The sequence below is a fragment of the Colossoma macropomum genome, unplaced genomic scaffold (genome assembly GCF_904425465.1).
Source record: "Colossoma macropomum unplaced genomic scaffold, Colossoma_macropomum, whole genome shotgun sequence".
NCBI classification, from domain to species: Eukaryota; Metazoa; Chordata; class Actinopteri; order Characiformes; family Serrasalmidae; genus Colossoma; species Colossoma macropomum.
The window spans coordinates 286,294-306,194 of record NW_023495271.1 but is presented as its reverse complement, the minus strand read 5'-3'; the positions used below and the strand labels follow the sequence as shown (position 1 = coordinate 306,194).

General features: G+C 36.6%; 1 protein-coding gene across 1 annotated transcript; it reads left to right on the top strand.

The window, feature by feature from the left end:
• Positions 1-5,169: 5,169 nt before the first annotated feature.
• LOC118801502 (protein RoBo-1-like) lies at positions 5,170-10,478 on the top strand. The gene is made up of 5 exons (XM_036561802.1): positions 5,170-5,240; positions 6,426-6,545; positions 6,669-6,842; positions 10,000-10,116; positions 10,233-10,478. Exons 1-5 carry the CDS (start codon positions 5,195-5,197, stop codon positions 10,424-10,426), a joined length of 651 nt encoding a protein of 216 aa, XP_036417695.1. The 5' UTR covers positions 5,170-5,194; the 3' UTR covers positions 10,427-10,478.
• The last annotated feature ends 9,423 nt before the right edge of the window (positions 10,479-19,901 follow it).

Sequence of the window (19,901 nt, the reverse complement as noted above, 5' to 3'; positions counted from 1 at the left end):
AGGCTGTAACCAAAGTAGTATTTCTATTCAGCTTATGTATCTGTTTCACAGAGCCTGACAACACTCTGAATGGACTGAAATGTGCCACCTGCAACAGTCTAGTGGACACAATCTGCAACACTACTGTGTCCTGTGTGGGAAATCAGGATCGCTGTGGAATCGGCACCAGTAAGTTTGATAATAATTGCAGTAACATAGAGAGTACACATTGCAGGTCTATCATTGTGGAATAAAAGCACATATGCTGTTTATTTCTTGCATCTTGGATGAGTATGCTATGAAACCAATATGGCCATGGGTCAGCATTGTCTAGTTTTATGTTGTATTGGATTTTTGTGTTTGACTGAACATGAAATGACAGTAAATATGACAATGTTTTTTTCCCCAGTTCCAAATCAGACGCTTTTTGGCCAGTTGAAAGGATGTGTCTCCAAAAGTGTTTGCGAAACTTCCGAATTAGTAAATTTCACTTGCTGTTCGGGAAACCTGTGTAATGGTAGTGAGGCCTGGCTAAGACTCAACCTCAGCCTTTTATTGATGGTCCTAACTGCTGCCATACTTCTCCAATAGATCTCTCTCTCCCTCCCTATCACCTTACATAAACATATATTGATGACTTTTTGTATATAAGCATGTGTTAATGTCTCCATCTCTGGTTCTCTTACTCACTCTCTCTCTCACTCTCTCTCTCTCTCCTTACATTAACATACATTAATGGCTTAATAACTATTTCAGCATAGTTTCGATATAAATCTTGACTGTTGTATTGTTTTTCAGTTTAAAGTGTAAATTAAAAAATGATGTAAAATGTAAAAATGATTTACACTTAAAGTTTTAGGTGTAAATCATTATTATTTCAAATTTAAATACACCTGTACATTTAAATACAGCTTTATCTAAAACACTGTAAAATATTGATGACAATGAGATATGTCACTTACAAAATTACAATATCCTTGGAAAAATCTGAACAGTCTACAAAAAGGCAAAGTTATCCTTTCTCAATGGCACCACCTTATTTTATGTCATATTAAATATTTAATGCAAAAACAATACAGCTTTTTTGTTGTACAGATAATCAGTGGGTTTTTGACAATACTTCCTGCACCTCCACATTCTGCAGCTATGTAGCACTTACTTTAACTTGGCTTTAAAAATAAAGTAAAATAAAAATTGCATGTGTCTTTGTCTCAAAGCTAAGTGTGATCATTCTATAAACACATGCAGTAACCAGAGATTAAAAAAACAAAATTACCGTAAAAACATGATAATTCCTCAAAGAAAAATCACTGAACTTGGTTCTCCTGGACTGTATATAAAAAATTAAGGGTTGTGAAAAATAGTCTTACTTTTGCTTTCATTATACACATGGAAGTAAAGTGAAAAGTCTTTTTAGGTGCTTAAATCTGTGGTGTAGTCTAGTCTTAAGTAGTGTGACTAACTATGACAAGACAAGCTAGCTTAAAACAACCAGGGTTTCTCTACATAGTAAATTAGTAAATACAGGTATTTGGCTGTTGACATTTTCACAAGACTGGCAAATTAGTACACACTGTCTGGTATGATATTTGCCCAGAATTCATATAAAATTTAAAGTATAAATAAAATCCAGATGAGGCGTGTTCACCCACAGTTCTTTGTATGGGAAAATGTCAGACCCCTGCAGTGCTGCCAGTTAACAGATGATGGAGCTGTGCTCAAGCGCAAATTCAATAATTTGACCTACATTGCAAGCCAGTGCAACAAGACACATAATGCAAATAAAGCTCTTGTTCGATTTAACACCCTATTTCCAAAAAATTGAGATGTAGAAAATGTAAATAAAAACAGAATGCAATGATGTGCAAATCATTTAAATCTTATACATCATTGAAAATTGTACAATATCAGAATTTATAATGTTGAAACTGAGGAATCAAAATTTTTTTTAAACGTTTGCCCAAATTTGCCAGCAACACGTTTCAAAAAAGTTGGAACAGGGGCATGTTTACCACTGTGTTGCATCACCTCATCTCATAACAACACTCTGTAAGTGTTTGGGAACTGAGGGGACAAGTAGCTGTAGTTTTCAAAGTGAAATGTTTTCTCATTTTTGCTTGACTTAGGACTTCGGGGCAGTTTGGGATCTCCTTTGTCATATTTTTCATTTCGTAATGCGGCCAGGTGTTTTCAGTGGGTGGCAGGTCTGACTGCAGGTAGGCCAGTTTAGCACCCGGACTCTTTTACTACAGAGCCATTCTGTTGTAATACATGCAGAATATGGTTTGGCATTGTCATGCTGAAATAATAAGGCCTTCCCTGAAAAAGATGTTGTATGCATGGCAGCATACATTGCTCCGATTTCTGTATGTTAATGGTACCTTCACAGTCTTAGTTATGCAAGTCATTCATGCTATGTGCACTAATACACCCCCATACCATCATGGATGCAGGCTTTTGAGCTGTGCAGTGCAAACAAGCTGTATGGTCCCTCTCCTAGCCTGGAGGACAGACGCCCATGATTTTCAAAGAGAATGAAAAATGTGGACTTGTGAGACCACAGGACACTTTTCTTCACCTCAGTCTATCTTAAATTAGCTCAGGCCCAGAGAAGGTGGCAGCATTTCTAGATCCTGTTTATGTATGGTTTCTTTTTTGCATAGTAGACTTTTAGTTTGCATTTGTGGATGCAGCAAAACTTTTTGCTCACAGACAATGGTTTTCAGATGTGTTCCTGACCCAAGACAAAGACATCCAAGACATCCAAGACAAAATCGTGCTTGTTTTTCATGCTGTACTGCCTGAGGGCTGGAAGACCATGGCCAGTCAATACTGTTTTTTCAGCTATGTCCCAATGATTTGGGCTGATAGCAGGATATTAGCTGTTTAATCCTAAAACTCTACTTATTTACACAGAACACATTTCATGTGATACATCAACAATATCATGAGAAATAGAAACTTTACATGAGAAAACAAAAATGTTCTTAATGTAATTTAATATAAAGATGTTTTATTCCAAAATGATTTTGGAGCATTTATGTTATTCCAATCATCATAAAAACTTCAACCAATATGAAAAGCAGCTGCCGTGTTGTAGAGAAATTTTAACACCCACAAAAGTGTTGGCACAAGTTTGGGTATATTTTTGTGTATATTGTATTTTTTATTTACTTTTTTTTTAATGTGTTTGAGGCTGTTTTGAGGTATTTTATTTGAGGTACTTTATTTGGGAGAATATAAGCATTTACAAGCATTTATTATGCACATAAGAATGTTCCAGTAAAGTACTATGAGAATTTCTAGAGAATCTGCTTGCTATATATTCTCAGCAACAGCAGGGAGCAGTGTGAGGTGGTGGTTTGCTCTGTGTGTGTTTTCAGATTTCCCTCCTAACTCTATACGAGAACTCTGTAGCATTAAAACCTGTAATCATCTCTTGTATTAAAGTATAAGAAAAACACAACATCATTAAGTTTAGTCAACAAAGACAGTGTCCATCATGTGCATCCACAGTCACTCTCTTTCAGGCCCAAGGCTCCCAAAAAGACTAAAGTTCCCTGAATAAGCGCCTTACCTAATTCCAAAAAGATAGAAGTGACCAGTTGGGGTTCCATTACCACATGTCACTCAATGTCTGGTATGATAGATTGGAGATAGAATAATAAGAATAGTATAGGTATGAGCAAGTCTTTATCTTAATCACAATCAATTTGTCAAGTAACAATCACTGTTCACACATTATAATGTTCCTGAAGAGAAGAAACAACACAAACATATCACAGGCCTCACAGAGATACAAAAACTAATAAATATTTACTATACACTATATAGACAAAACTATGGGGGCACACCACCTAATTATTGAGTTTAGGTGTTTGAGCCACACCCATTGCTAACAGGTGGATAAAATTAAGCTCATAGCCTTGCAGTCTCGATAGACAAACACTGGCAGTAGAACGGGTCATACTGATGAACTCAGTGACTTTAAACATGGCACTGTCATAAGATGCCACCTCTGTGACAAGTCAGTTTGTGAAATGTCTGTCCTGCTAGATCTGCCCTGGTCAACTGTAAGTGCTATTATTGTGAAATGAAAGAGTGGGGCCACCAAGTGCTGAAGTGCACAGTGCCTATCCTCTGTTGAATCACTCACTAGTTCCAAGTTGGAATCAACAAGAAACTAAAAAAACTAGAAGCAAAAGAACTGCGTGTTGGGAGCTTCACGAAATAGGTTTCCATGGCTGAGCACCTACAAACAAACATCAAAATGCAAACTGGGGGGGGGGGGGTGGGGGGTGGGGGTGGGGGGGCTCTGGAGCAGTAGAAACATATTCTGTGGAGTGACTGCATTGTGCCAACTGTGAAGTTTGGTGGAGGAGGGATAATGCTATGGGGTGGTTTTTCAGGGGTTGGCCTAGATCTCTTAGTTCCAGTGAAGGGAAATCTTAGTGCTTCAGCACACTGGAGACATGTTGAACAATTATACACTTTCAACTTTGTGGGAAGAGTTTGGGGAAGACCCTTTTCCATTTCAGCATGACTGAGCCCCAGTGCACAAAGCAAGGTCCATAAAGGCATGGCTGGGTGTATTTGATGTGGAAGAACTTGACTGGCCCACACAGAGCCCTGACCTCAACCCAATCAAACACCTGTGGGATGAACTAGGATGGCCCTCTCGTCCAACATCAGTGTCTGATGTCACATACTCTTCTGGATGAATGGGCAAAAATTCCCACAGACACACTCCAAAAATCTTGTAGAAAGCTTCCCAGAAGAGTGGAAGCTGTTATAGCTGCAGAGGGGGGACCAACTTCATATTAATGCGTATGGATTTAGAATGGGATTTCGTAAAAGCTCCTGTGGGTGTAATGTGTAGGTGTCCCAATATTTTTGATATTAGGATATATATGTATATATACTTTTTTTTTAAGAAATACATTCTGTTTTGAATGATTTGATTACAGGAGGTAATCTGCTCCTTCAGATGTTTGGAGTGTGTTGATCATGCTATTATGAAAACTACCCAACAGTTTATTTAGTAAAACATTCTGCATTCAGACTTACTGTTTTGATTTGTTTTCAAGAAGGTTCACTGGAAGTAACTTTAGTGCAGAGTACAACATCAGAGCCAGCCCATTCCAAATAAATATACCAGACAGGTGCGCCAGCTAGTTCAGACTAATGACAGGTCATTTGACATTTGTCAATCAAGATGAAGCTGCTCCTGGGTCTGTGTCTGTCTGCTCTCTTCTGCTCAGGTAAAATAAAAACTCATGTTTTTGTTATCCTTTTTTCATGTTTGCTACATGATACATGTTTACTATTTGATTTATAAACCACAACTTTATGTGTTTGTTTTTATGTATTCATCATAAAAGTTTCTCAGTGACTTTATTCATAACTTGTTTCTAACTGTTCCTTTAAAACAGTATTGCATTCATGCTACTCTTTTACTAAAGGAAAGTATAGACGTACCAAAACAGACTTGCTACACATTTACCACACCACAAAAAAAATTTGGAAGCTTTGGAATGTAGTGCTGCTTGATACATTAACAGTACTACTTTATAACAAAACTACCTTTATAAAGAATGCCTAAATGGCTAAAATGAGCTTATTAATGGTTACTAATTAGGTAATAAACCTGAAAATGGCAGCTATAACACATAAATTAATAAGATTTCATTCTTGCCAAATATTGAACCCACATTCATCTATAATGTTAGAACTTTGGTCTTTGGTCTTTGGTTACTTGTCTTACATTGTGTTATCTCCAGCAGCCACCACTGAAAAACTGTCTTTTTTGTTTGTGTATTATAACTGCTATTCAATGATTTTAAGGTAATGACCTGATAAATAACCATTAATAAAGTAATTTTAAAGCATTCATAAATCTTTTAAGCGGCAATCTTAACTGTAACATGGGACTAAATTTAACATTGGCCGTGTCAATGAAGGCAACTGTCTTGCTGCCTGTGCTGTCTTGCAAGTCAGTGCCTCAGAAGGCATCTCTTATGAAAAAAAAGTGTTTTAAGATAGTTAGCATGCTGAACTTTTTCTTATCAAAGTAAAAAGTATTGTATATGTACACAAACTGGTCTCTCTCCTCCGCTGTGTCACTGCTAGTGTTTCTGCATTTTTTTCCTAACCACATTGGCACTTAGGATTGGCACAAAGGATTATGGGATATGTAGGGCAGTAAAGGATGCATCTAAACTGTCTTCAAAAACAGCCGAATGGAGGAAGGCAGCACAGGGTCTTATATTCATTTCAGACATGACTCGGTGCCTTCCAGTCTCAGACAGCCTTTATTGCATTTCACAGCCATTGTCACCCCCAAAATATTCATGAGCAATGTCAGTGTCTAGATATAAAAAATGTGTATAACATGTTAGTTCCAGTATTCATGCATTGTCTATCTACTGGGTTTGCTTCTCTGTCAGTGTACACGCTGAAGTGCCTCCAGTGTCTCCGTGGTTCAGGTCAGTGTAGCACCACAGATTCGGTCGAGTGTGATACAGGCTCAGTGTGTGCTACTCTGAGAACTAGTATTGACGTGTCAGGTAAGCACGAGAGTGTCTTTTTAATGTTTTAAATGTTAACTGTTTATGATTCAGTTTGTTTATGTCACCAAATTTTCTATTGTTATATCATATGGACCCCTTTTTTCAAATTTCTGCTTAAAGGGTTTTCTGTGGCTACTACCACAGTTGCACGTGATTGCCTAGAACAAAGCCTCTGTTCTCTGCTAAGTGCAAATTCTACAGGTGTAACTTACTCAACTAACATTGGAGTGGCAACTTTTGTTGGTTTCCTTGCCTGCTGTAATAAAGATAATTGCAATGACATCAACATTCCTGGTAAGAAATTTTTTTTTTGGTATTTGCTATTTCAAAAAAAGTAATGTTTTCATAATCAACTTGTTTTATGGCATATTAAACATAAAGTGTGTTTTTTTTAGAGAAGTGCTTGCACACTGTATGTCTATCATGAGCCCTGTCCCATTTGACGCACTAACAGTCCTGTGGTCCTTATTTGCGCTTGCATTTGTTTAATAATTTAACTTGTTGTGGAGCATTATTCTGCTTGTAATCTATATTAAGCCACTGTGGTTAAGCAAATTGGGTTATTAAAAGAAACAGGTACAACTGATAACATAATTTCACCAGTGTGATGCATGAGTGTGTCTTAAATTCAAACTTTATAACCTAGCCCCCTCGGCTTGTTCTCTACTTTGAGGCAGATCGAAGGGCTTAGGGTGCCTTTTGGGACAGTCCACGATTGTTGCCTTCTAATTAAAATATAGCTTTTCAATGACCTTTAAAGCAATACCTTCAGGAGATTATGCTGTACAGGCCTACTGGAGACCTATGGATAAATCAACGAGCAGCAATCAAACAAAAGCAATAGCAAAGTGGAAAGCTACAGTGAGCATGAGAGCGCCACAATCACGGAGCAGTTGGAGTCATAACTGTATATGTGATATATACAGTCTAATGCAAACGTTTTGGTGCCACTAGTCAAATTAAGTTTTGTTGATATTCTAAGTGAAAATAAGTTAACACATCCATTCCAGAGAACACATTTCTACACGTCAATGCACAATTACTGTTTATGTGCTGAATTTAACATGTTGGGAAAAAACAAAACAAAAAGCAAAGAAATTTGCAAAGAAAAAAAAATAGCTAAAAATTCCACATTTATGTTTGTTCCCAGTAAAAGGTGTGTTAGCTCATTTTCACTTAATAGATCCCAGAACGTTTGCATATGATGGAATAACACCTCACTGATGTTGATGAAAGCCGGAAGCCATGTTACCCCAGTGGAAATCTCATGATTTTCATGTTCAGGTTCATGAGAACTAATTTATTCAAAGTCATGATATTGATTTAATAGGTATACACATGCATTCTGATTAGTGTTTCTTTTGGGTAAAATTTGAGCAAATAAGACAAATGTTATTATTAATGATTAAGTACACAAATCAGGATACAGTTTGACAGCAGTATTACGTAAATACACAGACAGGTAACAAATTATATAAATACAGAAAAGTGTTCAACTGGGCTGAGATCTGGTCACTGCGAAGGGCACAGTTTATGATTTACCTCATGAAACATAGTCATGAAATGATTCAGTGATCATTGTGGTCATTCTGGAAGAGACCACTCCCGTCAGAACAGAAATATTTCATCATATGATAAAAAATACCTCTGTGTTAATTTAACCAACCATGCCAACAAAATGCCCCTCACAGCATAGAAAGGGTCACTGTTTCTATTAAAACGCTGTCCAGTTGAGCAGTCTTTGTGACTGAAGCTCTTGCCATCTGTGCCCCAGTAATGATCCCTCTTTCAATGTCACTTACACATTTTTATGATCCACAATCAAGGTCAACAGGGCCTGTTTAACATATAGTCGCTGTCCAAAGAAAAACAAATATCTCCAAAATAGTAACTTTGCAGGGAAAGGCAAAAACACTCTTACCTTTCAATGTAAGTTAATGTAAAGAGGTTTTATTCCAAGTGATTTTAGAGCATTTCTATTGGTCCAATCATCATGGATTTTTTACATGACATAAAGGACAGCTGGTTTGTTGAAATGATGTAGAAAAATAAAAATCAACAAAAAATGGAGATACATGGTTTTCTCTGGACAGCAACGATATGCTACACAGCATGTCAGAAGATTATTTTCTTACTTGATTTACATAACATGCCTGTCTGCAAGCACATGCACTTGTAATGCTTCTCCACTCATTTTCTTCTTTTGTTGCTCATCTGGCAATAAATGATTATACTGGATTATATTCATATAAAAACAAATTGTAAACATACAGTGATTAATATAATCATTTACACCTGAAACGTTAGTAAGGATGAATTTCTACTCTGTCCAAACTCAAGTTTAGAAACATCCAGACAATCTAGTTTGCAAATTGCACCATCTCATTTTCGTGGGTAAGTAGCACCGTGAGTTTTACTTTAGAATTAGTAAAGGAATGTGGATTCACTTTCACGTATGACAGAAAATCCAAATTACTGTTTTTGCAAATTACTGTGTTGAACCTGTTAAAGTTTCTGTTCTTTAAATATTGAATAAAGATCAGGAACCAGAATGACCCTAAAATTTCTAAAATTTATGAAAATACAAAAAGCATTGAAATGAATGCTAACACCTGAGTTAGACCACAAGCAATGAGCGGTGAGTGGATTAGGTTTAAGAAAATGACAGTCTGTTTCATTTCTATAATACACACTTAAATACATTGAAAAACATAAAACGTAAGAGTATTGATGCATTCGAATCCACTATTCAGATCAGTTCAATTATTTCATCTTATCCATGGTTATAATAAATTAACCGTATTGTTTCATTCAAGTTTGTTATTTTTTCTTTTTTCTTTCTTCTACAAAACCACACAACAGGAAGTGTTTGGTGTTGCTAGCTATGAGTGATCTAGTCTTGCATCACCAGATATAATATATATATATAAAATATAACATATATAATAATATATAATAGGTCCCCTTTAAGTACTATCGAAAAAAGAGAACACTTAAAATCAACATTTTCATTTTTTGAGTGTACCTGAGACGAATGCATTGCACTCGGCTGGTCCGCGTTACCCAGAGACCGAGGCAAGACCGAGTCAAAATAATGTTGCGACTGAGACAAGCCTGAAACTGGACTACATCACTACTTCAAACTCAAAAGTATTGAAGTATTTCGTTGAATTGATTTTGTGCATTGAGCACAACTCTGTCAAAACTCAACCAAAGGGTGATTCTGAAACATTCTGAAGAATGAACGTTTTAGAGGGAGCATAACATTGTTTGTGGTAGATTTTGCCACAATTTTAGCACCAAAAGTTTAACAGGTTGTCCCCAGATTGTTCTCAGTGTAAGATTATGTATGGCTCTGTGAGACTATGAGTGATCTAACCGGTATGAGTTTTTGCCTACAACCTGAGCACTGCTTCTATTTAGCTTATGTATTATGTATTATGTTTTACAGAACCTGACAACATCCTGAATGGACTGAAATGTGCCACCTGCAAAAATATATTGGACACAGTCTGCAACACTACTGTGTCCTGTGTGGGAAACCAAAATCGCTGTGTGAATAACACCAGTTAGTTTCATAATAGCTATAATAACATATACAGAACATACTCTATGTGTTATTATTTTGTAATAATCGCACCTTTTGAAATTATTATGCAATGTGTTGTCTTTTTCCCCCCTCAGTTCTAGATCTGCCAGTTTTTGGTTCAGTGGTAAGCACGCCTGCAAAGGGATGCATCTCTAAAAGCTTCTGTGATGCTACCGGATTGGGAAGTGTCACTTGTTGCTCGGGAAACATGTGTAATGGGAGTGAAGACTGGCTCAGACTGGACCTCAGCCTTTTACTGATTGCCTTAACTGCAACCATGCTATATTAATAGATATCTCTCCCTCTCTCTCTCTCTGTCTCTCTCTCTCTCTCTCTCTCTCTCTCTCTCTCTCTGTCTCTCTCTCTCTCTCTCTGTCTCTCTCTCTTTATCTCTGTTTTTCTCTCTCTCTCTATTTATGTAAAGAAATGTCAATGGATACGTATTTCTACTGTAATAATTACCATAATATGTTGCTAAAATACTACAGCTTATGTTTTACATTTAAATGTGTTCAATGCAAAGCAGCTCCTTTTATTTCTGGATATAGCGTATTTAGAGCATATTCTGGTGACAGTGAACATGCCTCAGTCTGTTTAGTGCATTGAAGTGTGTTTAGGACAAGACAATAGGACAATATTTTCTACACACAAGAAAAAAACGGTTGTACTCAAACAGGTGCTGTTTTAAAAAAATATATAAATCAGAATGACTTGCATCTGAATTCCATGCTGGCTGAAATGTCATTTCATATGCACACATTTTCTAAGCTGCTTATCCTTCTGGGTCGAGGGGGTAGCTGGAGTAAAATGTCATCATAATTTTAATTTAAAAATCAAATAAAGGCTTTTTATAAGGAGAGCTTCCTACTTTCTTGTTGTCTATACATTTTTGTAGCTATATAACACCTTATTTTTATTTTAAAAGTTAAATACACAGTAAAAACCAATGAAAAAGATGAGTAAACCTAAAATTTACTTCACAGCTTTTTTGCACCAACTCAACTGGCATTAGTAACTCTGATTCCCTCAAACTGAGATAACACAAAAAAAGCTGTGAAGTTGTGTTCAATCCTCTAAAACTGTAGTCTGTATTTTTTCACAAGGTTTTGTAGTTCTATGCTTGGATAAGATCATGTACTCATTTTAAGATAATATCATAATAAGATAATAATCTGAAAGTGTTTGTAGAAAGAAATGGTTTATGTGAAAACGAAACCAACTTTGACCTAGTTTGCTAGTTACTGAAAAGTGCATGATGAACCACATTCCAACTGTAAAACAACAACATTTGGCACATCAAATTATATATATATATAAAAAAAAAAACTAAATACAGGCTGCAGAGAGGTGTATGGCATTCTGGGAGTCCACTACATGCTCCTCTCTGCTCTCCTATTTGGCCCAATTCTTAAGTCCAGTGGTGGCACCACAATATGCACGGGCTGGTCTAACAGAGAGAAATGCCTTTCTCTGAAACGAATTAACCGGAACCTTATCACTGTTCCATAGCAGAGCTCTTCTGTAGATCATCATTTAAATCAATGTTAAACAGTGTTTTAGAGTGAAATGAAAAGTGAAATTCACACCACTTGGCATGATGTTTTCATTATTCTCCCTGCAAAACCTGTAAAACCACACCAACTGACTCCTCTGAATTCAGAGTATCAGCAGCTCTACTTTAAACCTCTGCTGGATAGATAAGCTCTTTACTCTTTCTGAGTGTTTATGCCCAAAAACCTTTATGTGTGTGTAATCAAAGTTCCAATACTATGCTTTCCTACAAGCTCTGGATTAGGAAATTTATTTTTGGTGCTATAGGAACAGTCGGGTCCTGTGGAAAAGTGAGAAGGGGTGAAAACACTGAAATCATTAAAATTTTAAATAATTTTACTACTACTACTACTACTACTACTACTACTAATAATAATAATAATAATAATAATAATTTACTGTTTTTGCTGTTGTTTTTAAATCAAGTGAATGTATGTGTAATTCTGTATTGGTTGTCGAACAAAAAGTCTAAAATATGACTTTCACACAAGATTCTGCTTGTTGTTGATGATGACGATGACAACTAGTGTCAAGTATGCCCCAGACATTCGAGTGAAGCTAGGTAGGCTCACCCTGTCTGCTAAAGCAAATGTCCAAACTGCTCTCCAGTAAGCTAAAGTTGGTTAGCTCAGTCAGTGACTGTTTGTCCTCCACAGTGTGTGATATCGCTCGCCCACATTTCTCCAAGAGGGCGCTGACTTTCCAGTTAGCAGCTTGGGTGACCGGAAAACAACAAATTGCACTGGCTGCATTTGATTTTGCATGTTGTATAACCCACTGAGCCTGGTGCTTTCACACTGCAGAGAGAGAGAAAGATCATGTAAAGAAGTAAATTTGTTTTCATTTTTTTTTTCCATCTCTGTGGAGTGAAGGGGTCAGTTTAAGTTTTTGCAGTCACTATGTACATAAGTCATGAATCCTGCCTGCAATGCAGTTTCGAGACCTGGGGTTATGAATGTACCTTGAGACTCAGGGTGAATGGTACATGTGTGAGAGTGTGTGTGCTCCATCATTGTGTTTTTCTCTAAACTTGCCAAAACGCTTATACTGTACTATAGTGTTAGAGTTCTCTTCAGTCATTTGCCATTAGTCCACCACAGAGTGCATTTACTTTTCATGTAAATAGATGATCTAAGTTGTTGCAAATCAGATGTTGTAACAGCCACTAAAACTTGAATTTATGTAGATAAGAAAACGCAGGGCCCCAGACATAACTAAGGGCGACTCTAGAGAGTACCAGGGTGGGGGGGGCTACAGAAATGTCATTTGTTCAGTGTTTCTTTTGTTAGCTCCCTGTCTTTGTGCATTTGTTTGAATTGGCATTCACTCAGTGCCTCTATGTAGCGAGTTTGTCTGGCAATACTAAACTCTTCCTCAAACTGTTGTAATCTGAGAGCCTCACTCACAAGCTATAACAACACATTTCGCAGCATAATTATCTTTCATTTGTTGTTTTTTCACCACCACACCCACAGCTCTCAAGAAACTTTTTCTCTGCTTTCTCTACCAGGGAAATAGAAGCCTGTAACTTTCCATTTAAATTCAAATCAAATATAGTAGTGTTGCACTGTTTACAACTGAGCCTCTCCAAAAGAAAACCATATATTAACAATTCCACCTTTTTTTGGATTATCAGTTATTTTGTTTTCTATTTTATTTTGTACAACCTTTCACATTGAAAGCCAAACAGTACTTTATTTTAGGTCCAGGCCGCTACTGAGCAAATACATACAAAAGTATTGGGACACCCCTCCTAATTATTAAATTCAGATGTTTCAGCCATACCCATTGCTAACATGTGGATAAAATTAAACACATAGCCTTGCAGTCTCGATAAACAAACACAGGCAGTATAATGGGTCGTACTGATGAGCTTAGTGACTTCAAACATGGCACTGTCATAGGATGCCACCTCTGTGACAAGTCAGTTTGTGAAATGTCTGTGCTGCTAGATCTGCCCCTGTCAACTGTAAGTGCTATTATTGTGAAATAGAAGCACCAAGGAGCAACAACAGCTTAGCGATGAAGCAGTACACCATGCAAACTCACCGAATGGGCCTGCCAAGTGCTGAGGTACACAGCGTCTATACTCTGTTAAATCACTCACTAAAGAGTATCAAATTGTCTCTGGAAGCAACATCGGCAAAGAACTGCGCGTTAGGAGCTTCATGAAATGGGTTTCCATGGCTGAGCAGCTACACACAAGCCTAAGATCAAAACGTACAGCGCTGAGCGTTAAGGGGGAGTGATGTAAAGTGTGCTGCCACTGGACTCTGGAGCAATGAAAACACATTTTGTGGAGTGATGAATTATGCTTTTCTATCTGACAGTCTGATGGATGAGTCTTGGTTTGGCGAATGCCAGGAGAACGTTACCTGCCTGACTGCATTGTGCCAACTGTAAAGTTTGGTGGAGGAGGGATAGTGCTATGGAATTGTTTTTCAGGGGTTGGCCTGGGTCCCTTAACTCCAACTTCCAACTTTGTGAGAACAGTTTGGAGAAGACCCTTTTCTGTTCCAGCATGACTGTGCACAAATGCACAAAGCAAGGGCCATAAAGGCATGGTTGGGTGAGTTTGTTGGTTGTGTGTGGAGTCCTGACCTCAACCCCATCAAACATTTTTGTGAGCCAGGCCCCCTTGTCCAACATCAGTGTCTCACCTCACAAATGCTCTTCTGAATGAATGGGCATGAAAGTCCTGCAGACACACTTCAAAATGTTGTAGATGCTTCCCCTGGAGGAACAACTCTATATTAATATCCATAGCTTTAGAATGGGATGCAAGTGAGGTGTAATGTGTAGGTGTCCCAATACTTTTGTTCATATAGTGTAACATCATTGTCCCAAAAAAAAAAAATCTCCATTTTCTTTTTTGATTTTTATTGTTTTATATCAATTGAGCACTAAGGTCGCCCTTTACATTGTGTGAAAAAGTCATGATGAATGGACCAATAGAAATGCTTGGAAAAATAGAAAGGCTTGGAAAAAGTCTCATTACTTTAACTTACATTAATAGTAAAGAACATAACTCTCTGCTGTAAAGCTACCATTTTGGAGATGCTGTCTCCTAGATTATGTCTATTCTTGTTTCAGCATAACAACGACACCCACATTCTGCACAGGTTACAACTGCCTTGTTGCATAATCAGAGAGTGCGGGTGCTAGACAAGTGCAAGATAAAAAGGAAATTAAAAAGTGGAATAAAAGAGAATCTCAAAGTATCTTTAGTTCTATAACTTTTAGTCCTACAACTCCTTAATGTTCAATGTAATCTTTCACAACATGTGCACACTTTAAATACTGCATATGACACATTATTTCTGGATTTTGTTTTTGTGCAATGCAATGATTCAACAGTTTCTATCATATGTGTTCTGTAATGAAGTGAAGAGCTATAAACAACTGTGAAGACTGTGAACATTGATCATATGCTGGTCTTCATTTTTGAAAAATATTCAAAAATGAAAAATAAAATAAAGTCTATCAAATGTAAACATTATAGTTGTGTCAAAGTTAGAGCATTAATGCTATAAATAATTAAAGGCAGTAATTTTGATTGGTAATTAATGGCAGTAATTTATAAAATTCCATTAACATATTTTTTCAGTTTGACCCTTCAACAATCCATAGTTCAACCCTAAAGCCCAGCTGCTCGCATGCTGTATGTTGCTAGATCCTCTTGTTTAAATACATCTGGTAAACGGTAATTGCAGAACTTGAATGGATGAACAGCTGTTTTGACACCAAAGCCTCATTATGAACGGTTCTACAGCAAATTCAGCGCCAGTGTCAATTTTTGCTTCACTTGAACATCTTTAGTGAATACAGCTTGAAAATCAAATACATTCTGAATAGTGCAGTCATTCACTATGCTGTTTACATGAAATATGAAAGTAGTCTGATAGTAAAAGTAATGTATTTTCATTTCTGTGGGTAAAAGAGATGGTCAGACTCTCTGTTAGATATACTAGGCAGTTCCCTTAGAATGACAATCAGTATGGCTGTCCGGTCAGAGACAGAGATAGTTGCACACATGTCCAAAACCAGACTTTGATTGTTCCACATACACACGCACATGTCTTCCAAAGTAGGGTTTTTTTTCTTCAGACACGCAATAAGAAGATACATGCAGAGAATGAAGTGACATCAAATCTTGAGCTGCTACTGAGGTCATAGCCAAAACACTTCTGCTCCTTCTGGTACTTAGATCTGCCCTCTAACTGGGCCCAACACTTTGCTGGAAAGTTGGGAGCAAGCCAGTGATTGATTATAGTAAAATGTCACTCTATTGCTTATTGGCCTTCTGTAGGTGTTGCTAGGGTCAGGGGCTGGCCTTGGTGTTTTAAGGGTGGTCTTTGGTCTTGGCATGTTTATGCATATACCTGCAAGTTCAAGCATGGCTGTCTTGCCTTGTCAGACCTTTTTTACACTGTGTGAGTGACTTACACAGACAATTCTGTGTGACTGTGAGCTTTCACGTGCGGTAAAAATGATGCCCCTTTAAAATATTAGATTGTTTTTTGAAAGAAGATATTTGGAGAGAAAATGCAGATATTTTTAATAAGTGAGTATTCACTGTGTTGACATGATAGACAAGAAGGATAAGAAATGCAAGTCTAATCATTTTTAAATGAAACAATCTCAATGCGTCTTAATCTACCTATAATCATGATTATTAACGTGTCAGATTTTCCTGATGAATGCAGCAATAGAAATAATTCAAAACTCTTGTTCCTATAACTTCCATTAAAAGTTAAAAACAGTTATTCCTTCTTCTGTAAAGTTACCGTTTTGGAGATAAGAGGTGTTGTTGCGACAACCATGATATATTGTTGCTATATTATCTCTCATACCTGAAATAAGAACATAAGAACACAATATATCTCAAATCTAAATATAGTACCTTTATAAGCAAAGTTAAAAATATTCTTTTTTGGGGTGCAAATGATTTTGGTCCATTTCTTTTGTAGTACTCATGCTGGCAACAGTATGCTTGGATACCACTCACATCCTCATATCACTTGGGTGTAGTCCTTGTCTGTCTGCTGTGCAGATGAAAGAATGAAGATGTCGATAGACATGTTTTGTGTTATGAAGCAAGAATGTAGTCCAACTACACAGTGATAAACTGGAAGGGAAGGGCTGGAAACTTTTCAAAATAAACACATTTAGCTGTCAAAATGAACATTTTGATGAGAAAAAACAAAGCGACGAAACAGAAACTGCCAAGGCTGTAAAACTGACTCTGTTGATCAGCTTATAATAGCTCTCTGAAAAAATCGTTAGAAGTTCAGAGCTTTTAGAATATACTTAATGTAAGTCAAGCTAATGTAAACATACACAATAAATCACTCAATGAAGCAAAATATGCTGAATGTTTGGGAATTAATAGTTACTTATGTAAAATGTTGATAATCTGTATTGTCAACTTTCAGTGTAATTATGAACTTTTAATCATTTAACAGATTCTTTAATTACTGACCCTCCTCTATTCTTCAGTAAATGCACAAATAAGTGTTCTTTGGAGTGATACAATAGAAGAAACACTTGGTTCTGCGAAAAAAACAAAACAAAACAAAACAAAAAAAAAAACATTGAACGGTTTGTTCTTTGAGGAAAAATTTTGCAAATGAGAAATGAAGAACATGAGAACATGAAGAACAATTTTAAAGTTTGAAGAACCTCCACATAAGGTAATGGTTGTATACCAATTAACGTTTCTTCCCTAGAACCGTACATGCAAGCAGAGAACAATTTATGAACCTAGTGTTTAAGAATGTTCTGTAGATGTGTAACTTTATTTGTATAAAATTCTTCATGATATTAGATTTTCAATGACTCCACAGCACATCTTTTTTTGTCTTGTAATCAGAGCAAGTATCTGTAGCACCTCTAGTAAACTCAGCTTGAAATCAATTAAGTTCTGCATAGTGCAACTAAACATCTGCTAAGTGCTTGGGACTCACTTTGCTGCTTCTGTAAAAAGCTGACATGAAAGTAGTCAGATGTAACATCATGTTTGGGCACATACACAAACATATATATATGTTTTTCTATTGCCACTGTTATTGTTCAAGATCCTAGTGAGTAGAGTTTGTGGATCAGCTGGTACCAAGAAAAGGGAGAGCATTACCCCTGTACTTGCATCATTGCACTGGTTACCAGTAAAATATAGAATTTAAAGTTTTATTATTTGTTTTTAAAGCATTGCATGGCTTGGCTCCCAGCTATATCTCTGACCTCCTCTGCTTTCATTCCACCTCATGAGTTCTACGATCTTGAAACCAGTTGCTCTAAGCCATTCCACTGTCTTGGATGAGATTTAAAGGTAACCGGGACTTTTCTGTAGCTGTTGTATGCATGTTGTTATTTCTTTTCCTTGATCAATGTGTTGTATAGGTTTGATTAGTTAGTAGTGGTTATTTTGATTGATATTATTGTGCAGCACTTTAGCTGATGCCTGTTGTCCTTTAAATGTGCTATAGAAATAAAGGTGACTTGACTTAAGTTGCCTTTTTTTTCCTCTTGAGATCCTTTCCCCCCCAACCCCCCTTATTTGTGCATGGACCTGATCACATTTCTGTGTGACTCTGAACATTAAATGATTCTAAAAGATTATGTAACTTTTCTCTCCCTTTAAGATACGGGGTTACTTGTTGGCATGATACTCAGAGAAAAGATGAGGATATTCTTTTCCAAAAGAGTGTTCACTGCTTTGACATGTCAGACAAGGTATGTAGGTCTGCGCTTCACTTGTTGTAGACTGCTACGGTTGTCATAGTGTTTCGCTTCATAAGACAGGAATGTGTAGGGTTGTTGGGAATATGTTGAGAATATTTTGCATAAGTTTATGCTTTACATTGTTGGTATGTTTTGGTTTCCACTAGATTTTGTATTTAAGCAGTGCTAGATTTGCAATGTTTTATTATTTCTTTTTTCCCTCATTATTCAATATTGTATATTAATAACTTATCTTATTATTCACAATTACATAACTCTTATCTAGTGTCAATACTGTGAAACATGAGTGCTTGAACATCCCACAGACATGACAGAGAATTTTGAAGTAACTTCTTGCGGCTATGCTAACCATTCCACTTCATTCACTCAGCAGAAAATAATTTAATTTGTGTGAAAGAGGCTGATTGCTTCTACTGTTACAATTTTAGCTCATCTACTGATTTAACCCACAGTAGATAAAAGATTTCCAATTTCTCTTCTGAATGTCTGAGACTGTTTATAAATGTACTCCTCATTTTGTTTCCTTTGTGCTGCTGAATTTATTGTTCAGCCCTGTTGGATAGCTGTGACAAAGTAACATTGCAGCAATTCTCAAACTAAATGACAAGATAAAGAAGGTAATCGAGTGGGGTATTTTTGTTACATGTCAGCTAGCTAAATTCTCTCCATAAGATCTTCCTCTACACACTATAAAAGGGAATTCCACCATTTTTTTCAGAATTTCTGCATGATTCAGATACTGACATGTAATTAAATTCATTCAGAGTACTTTATGTAAAATGATTCATTCTAGAGAAACGAGACGACTCTGATTTCTATACAGTGCTGGTGATAGGAACCAGGGGTTGTGATGTCTACAATGCAAATAGACATTTTATTTACTATCTAAAACCACCAGTGAACCTACAAGTGTCTTCAGAGTTAAACAGTGTAATGTTTATGATCGTAAAATAGTGATAAACATGAACAACAATTTTTCTGGACTATTTTGCCTTAGAACGCCCTGCATGTACCTCTCTGCTATGAAAAAGTTCAAAAATTTGTTTTAGTCCAAAACTTCTCAAAACTACCATAAAACAATGTCTCAGGTATCAAGGAATGTAACCCTTTCATGTAATAGCTTTCTGTGAGGAAGCTTTTAAAGGCATTAAACTCTTCAAACATCTGGTTCCCATCATCACCACTGCATAATTCTGACTATGTAAGTTTCTCTAGAACAGAGCATTTCACATCAAACCACTCTAAATGACTTTGTTCGCAGCTTAACTATTTAATTATGCAGACTATTTGAAAATTTAGAGAAATTCCCTATAAACACAGTAGATGTAGCCACACCACTACAAAGGCAATCGTAAACTTTTTACTGCAAGTTTAGTCGCATGTACACAACTTATTTTCTATGCGCTGAATTTCTGTAAAACTGCTTTCTGGTAATGGCAGTTGTAAAAAAGTGCAATACAAATACATTTTGA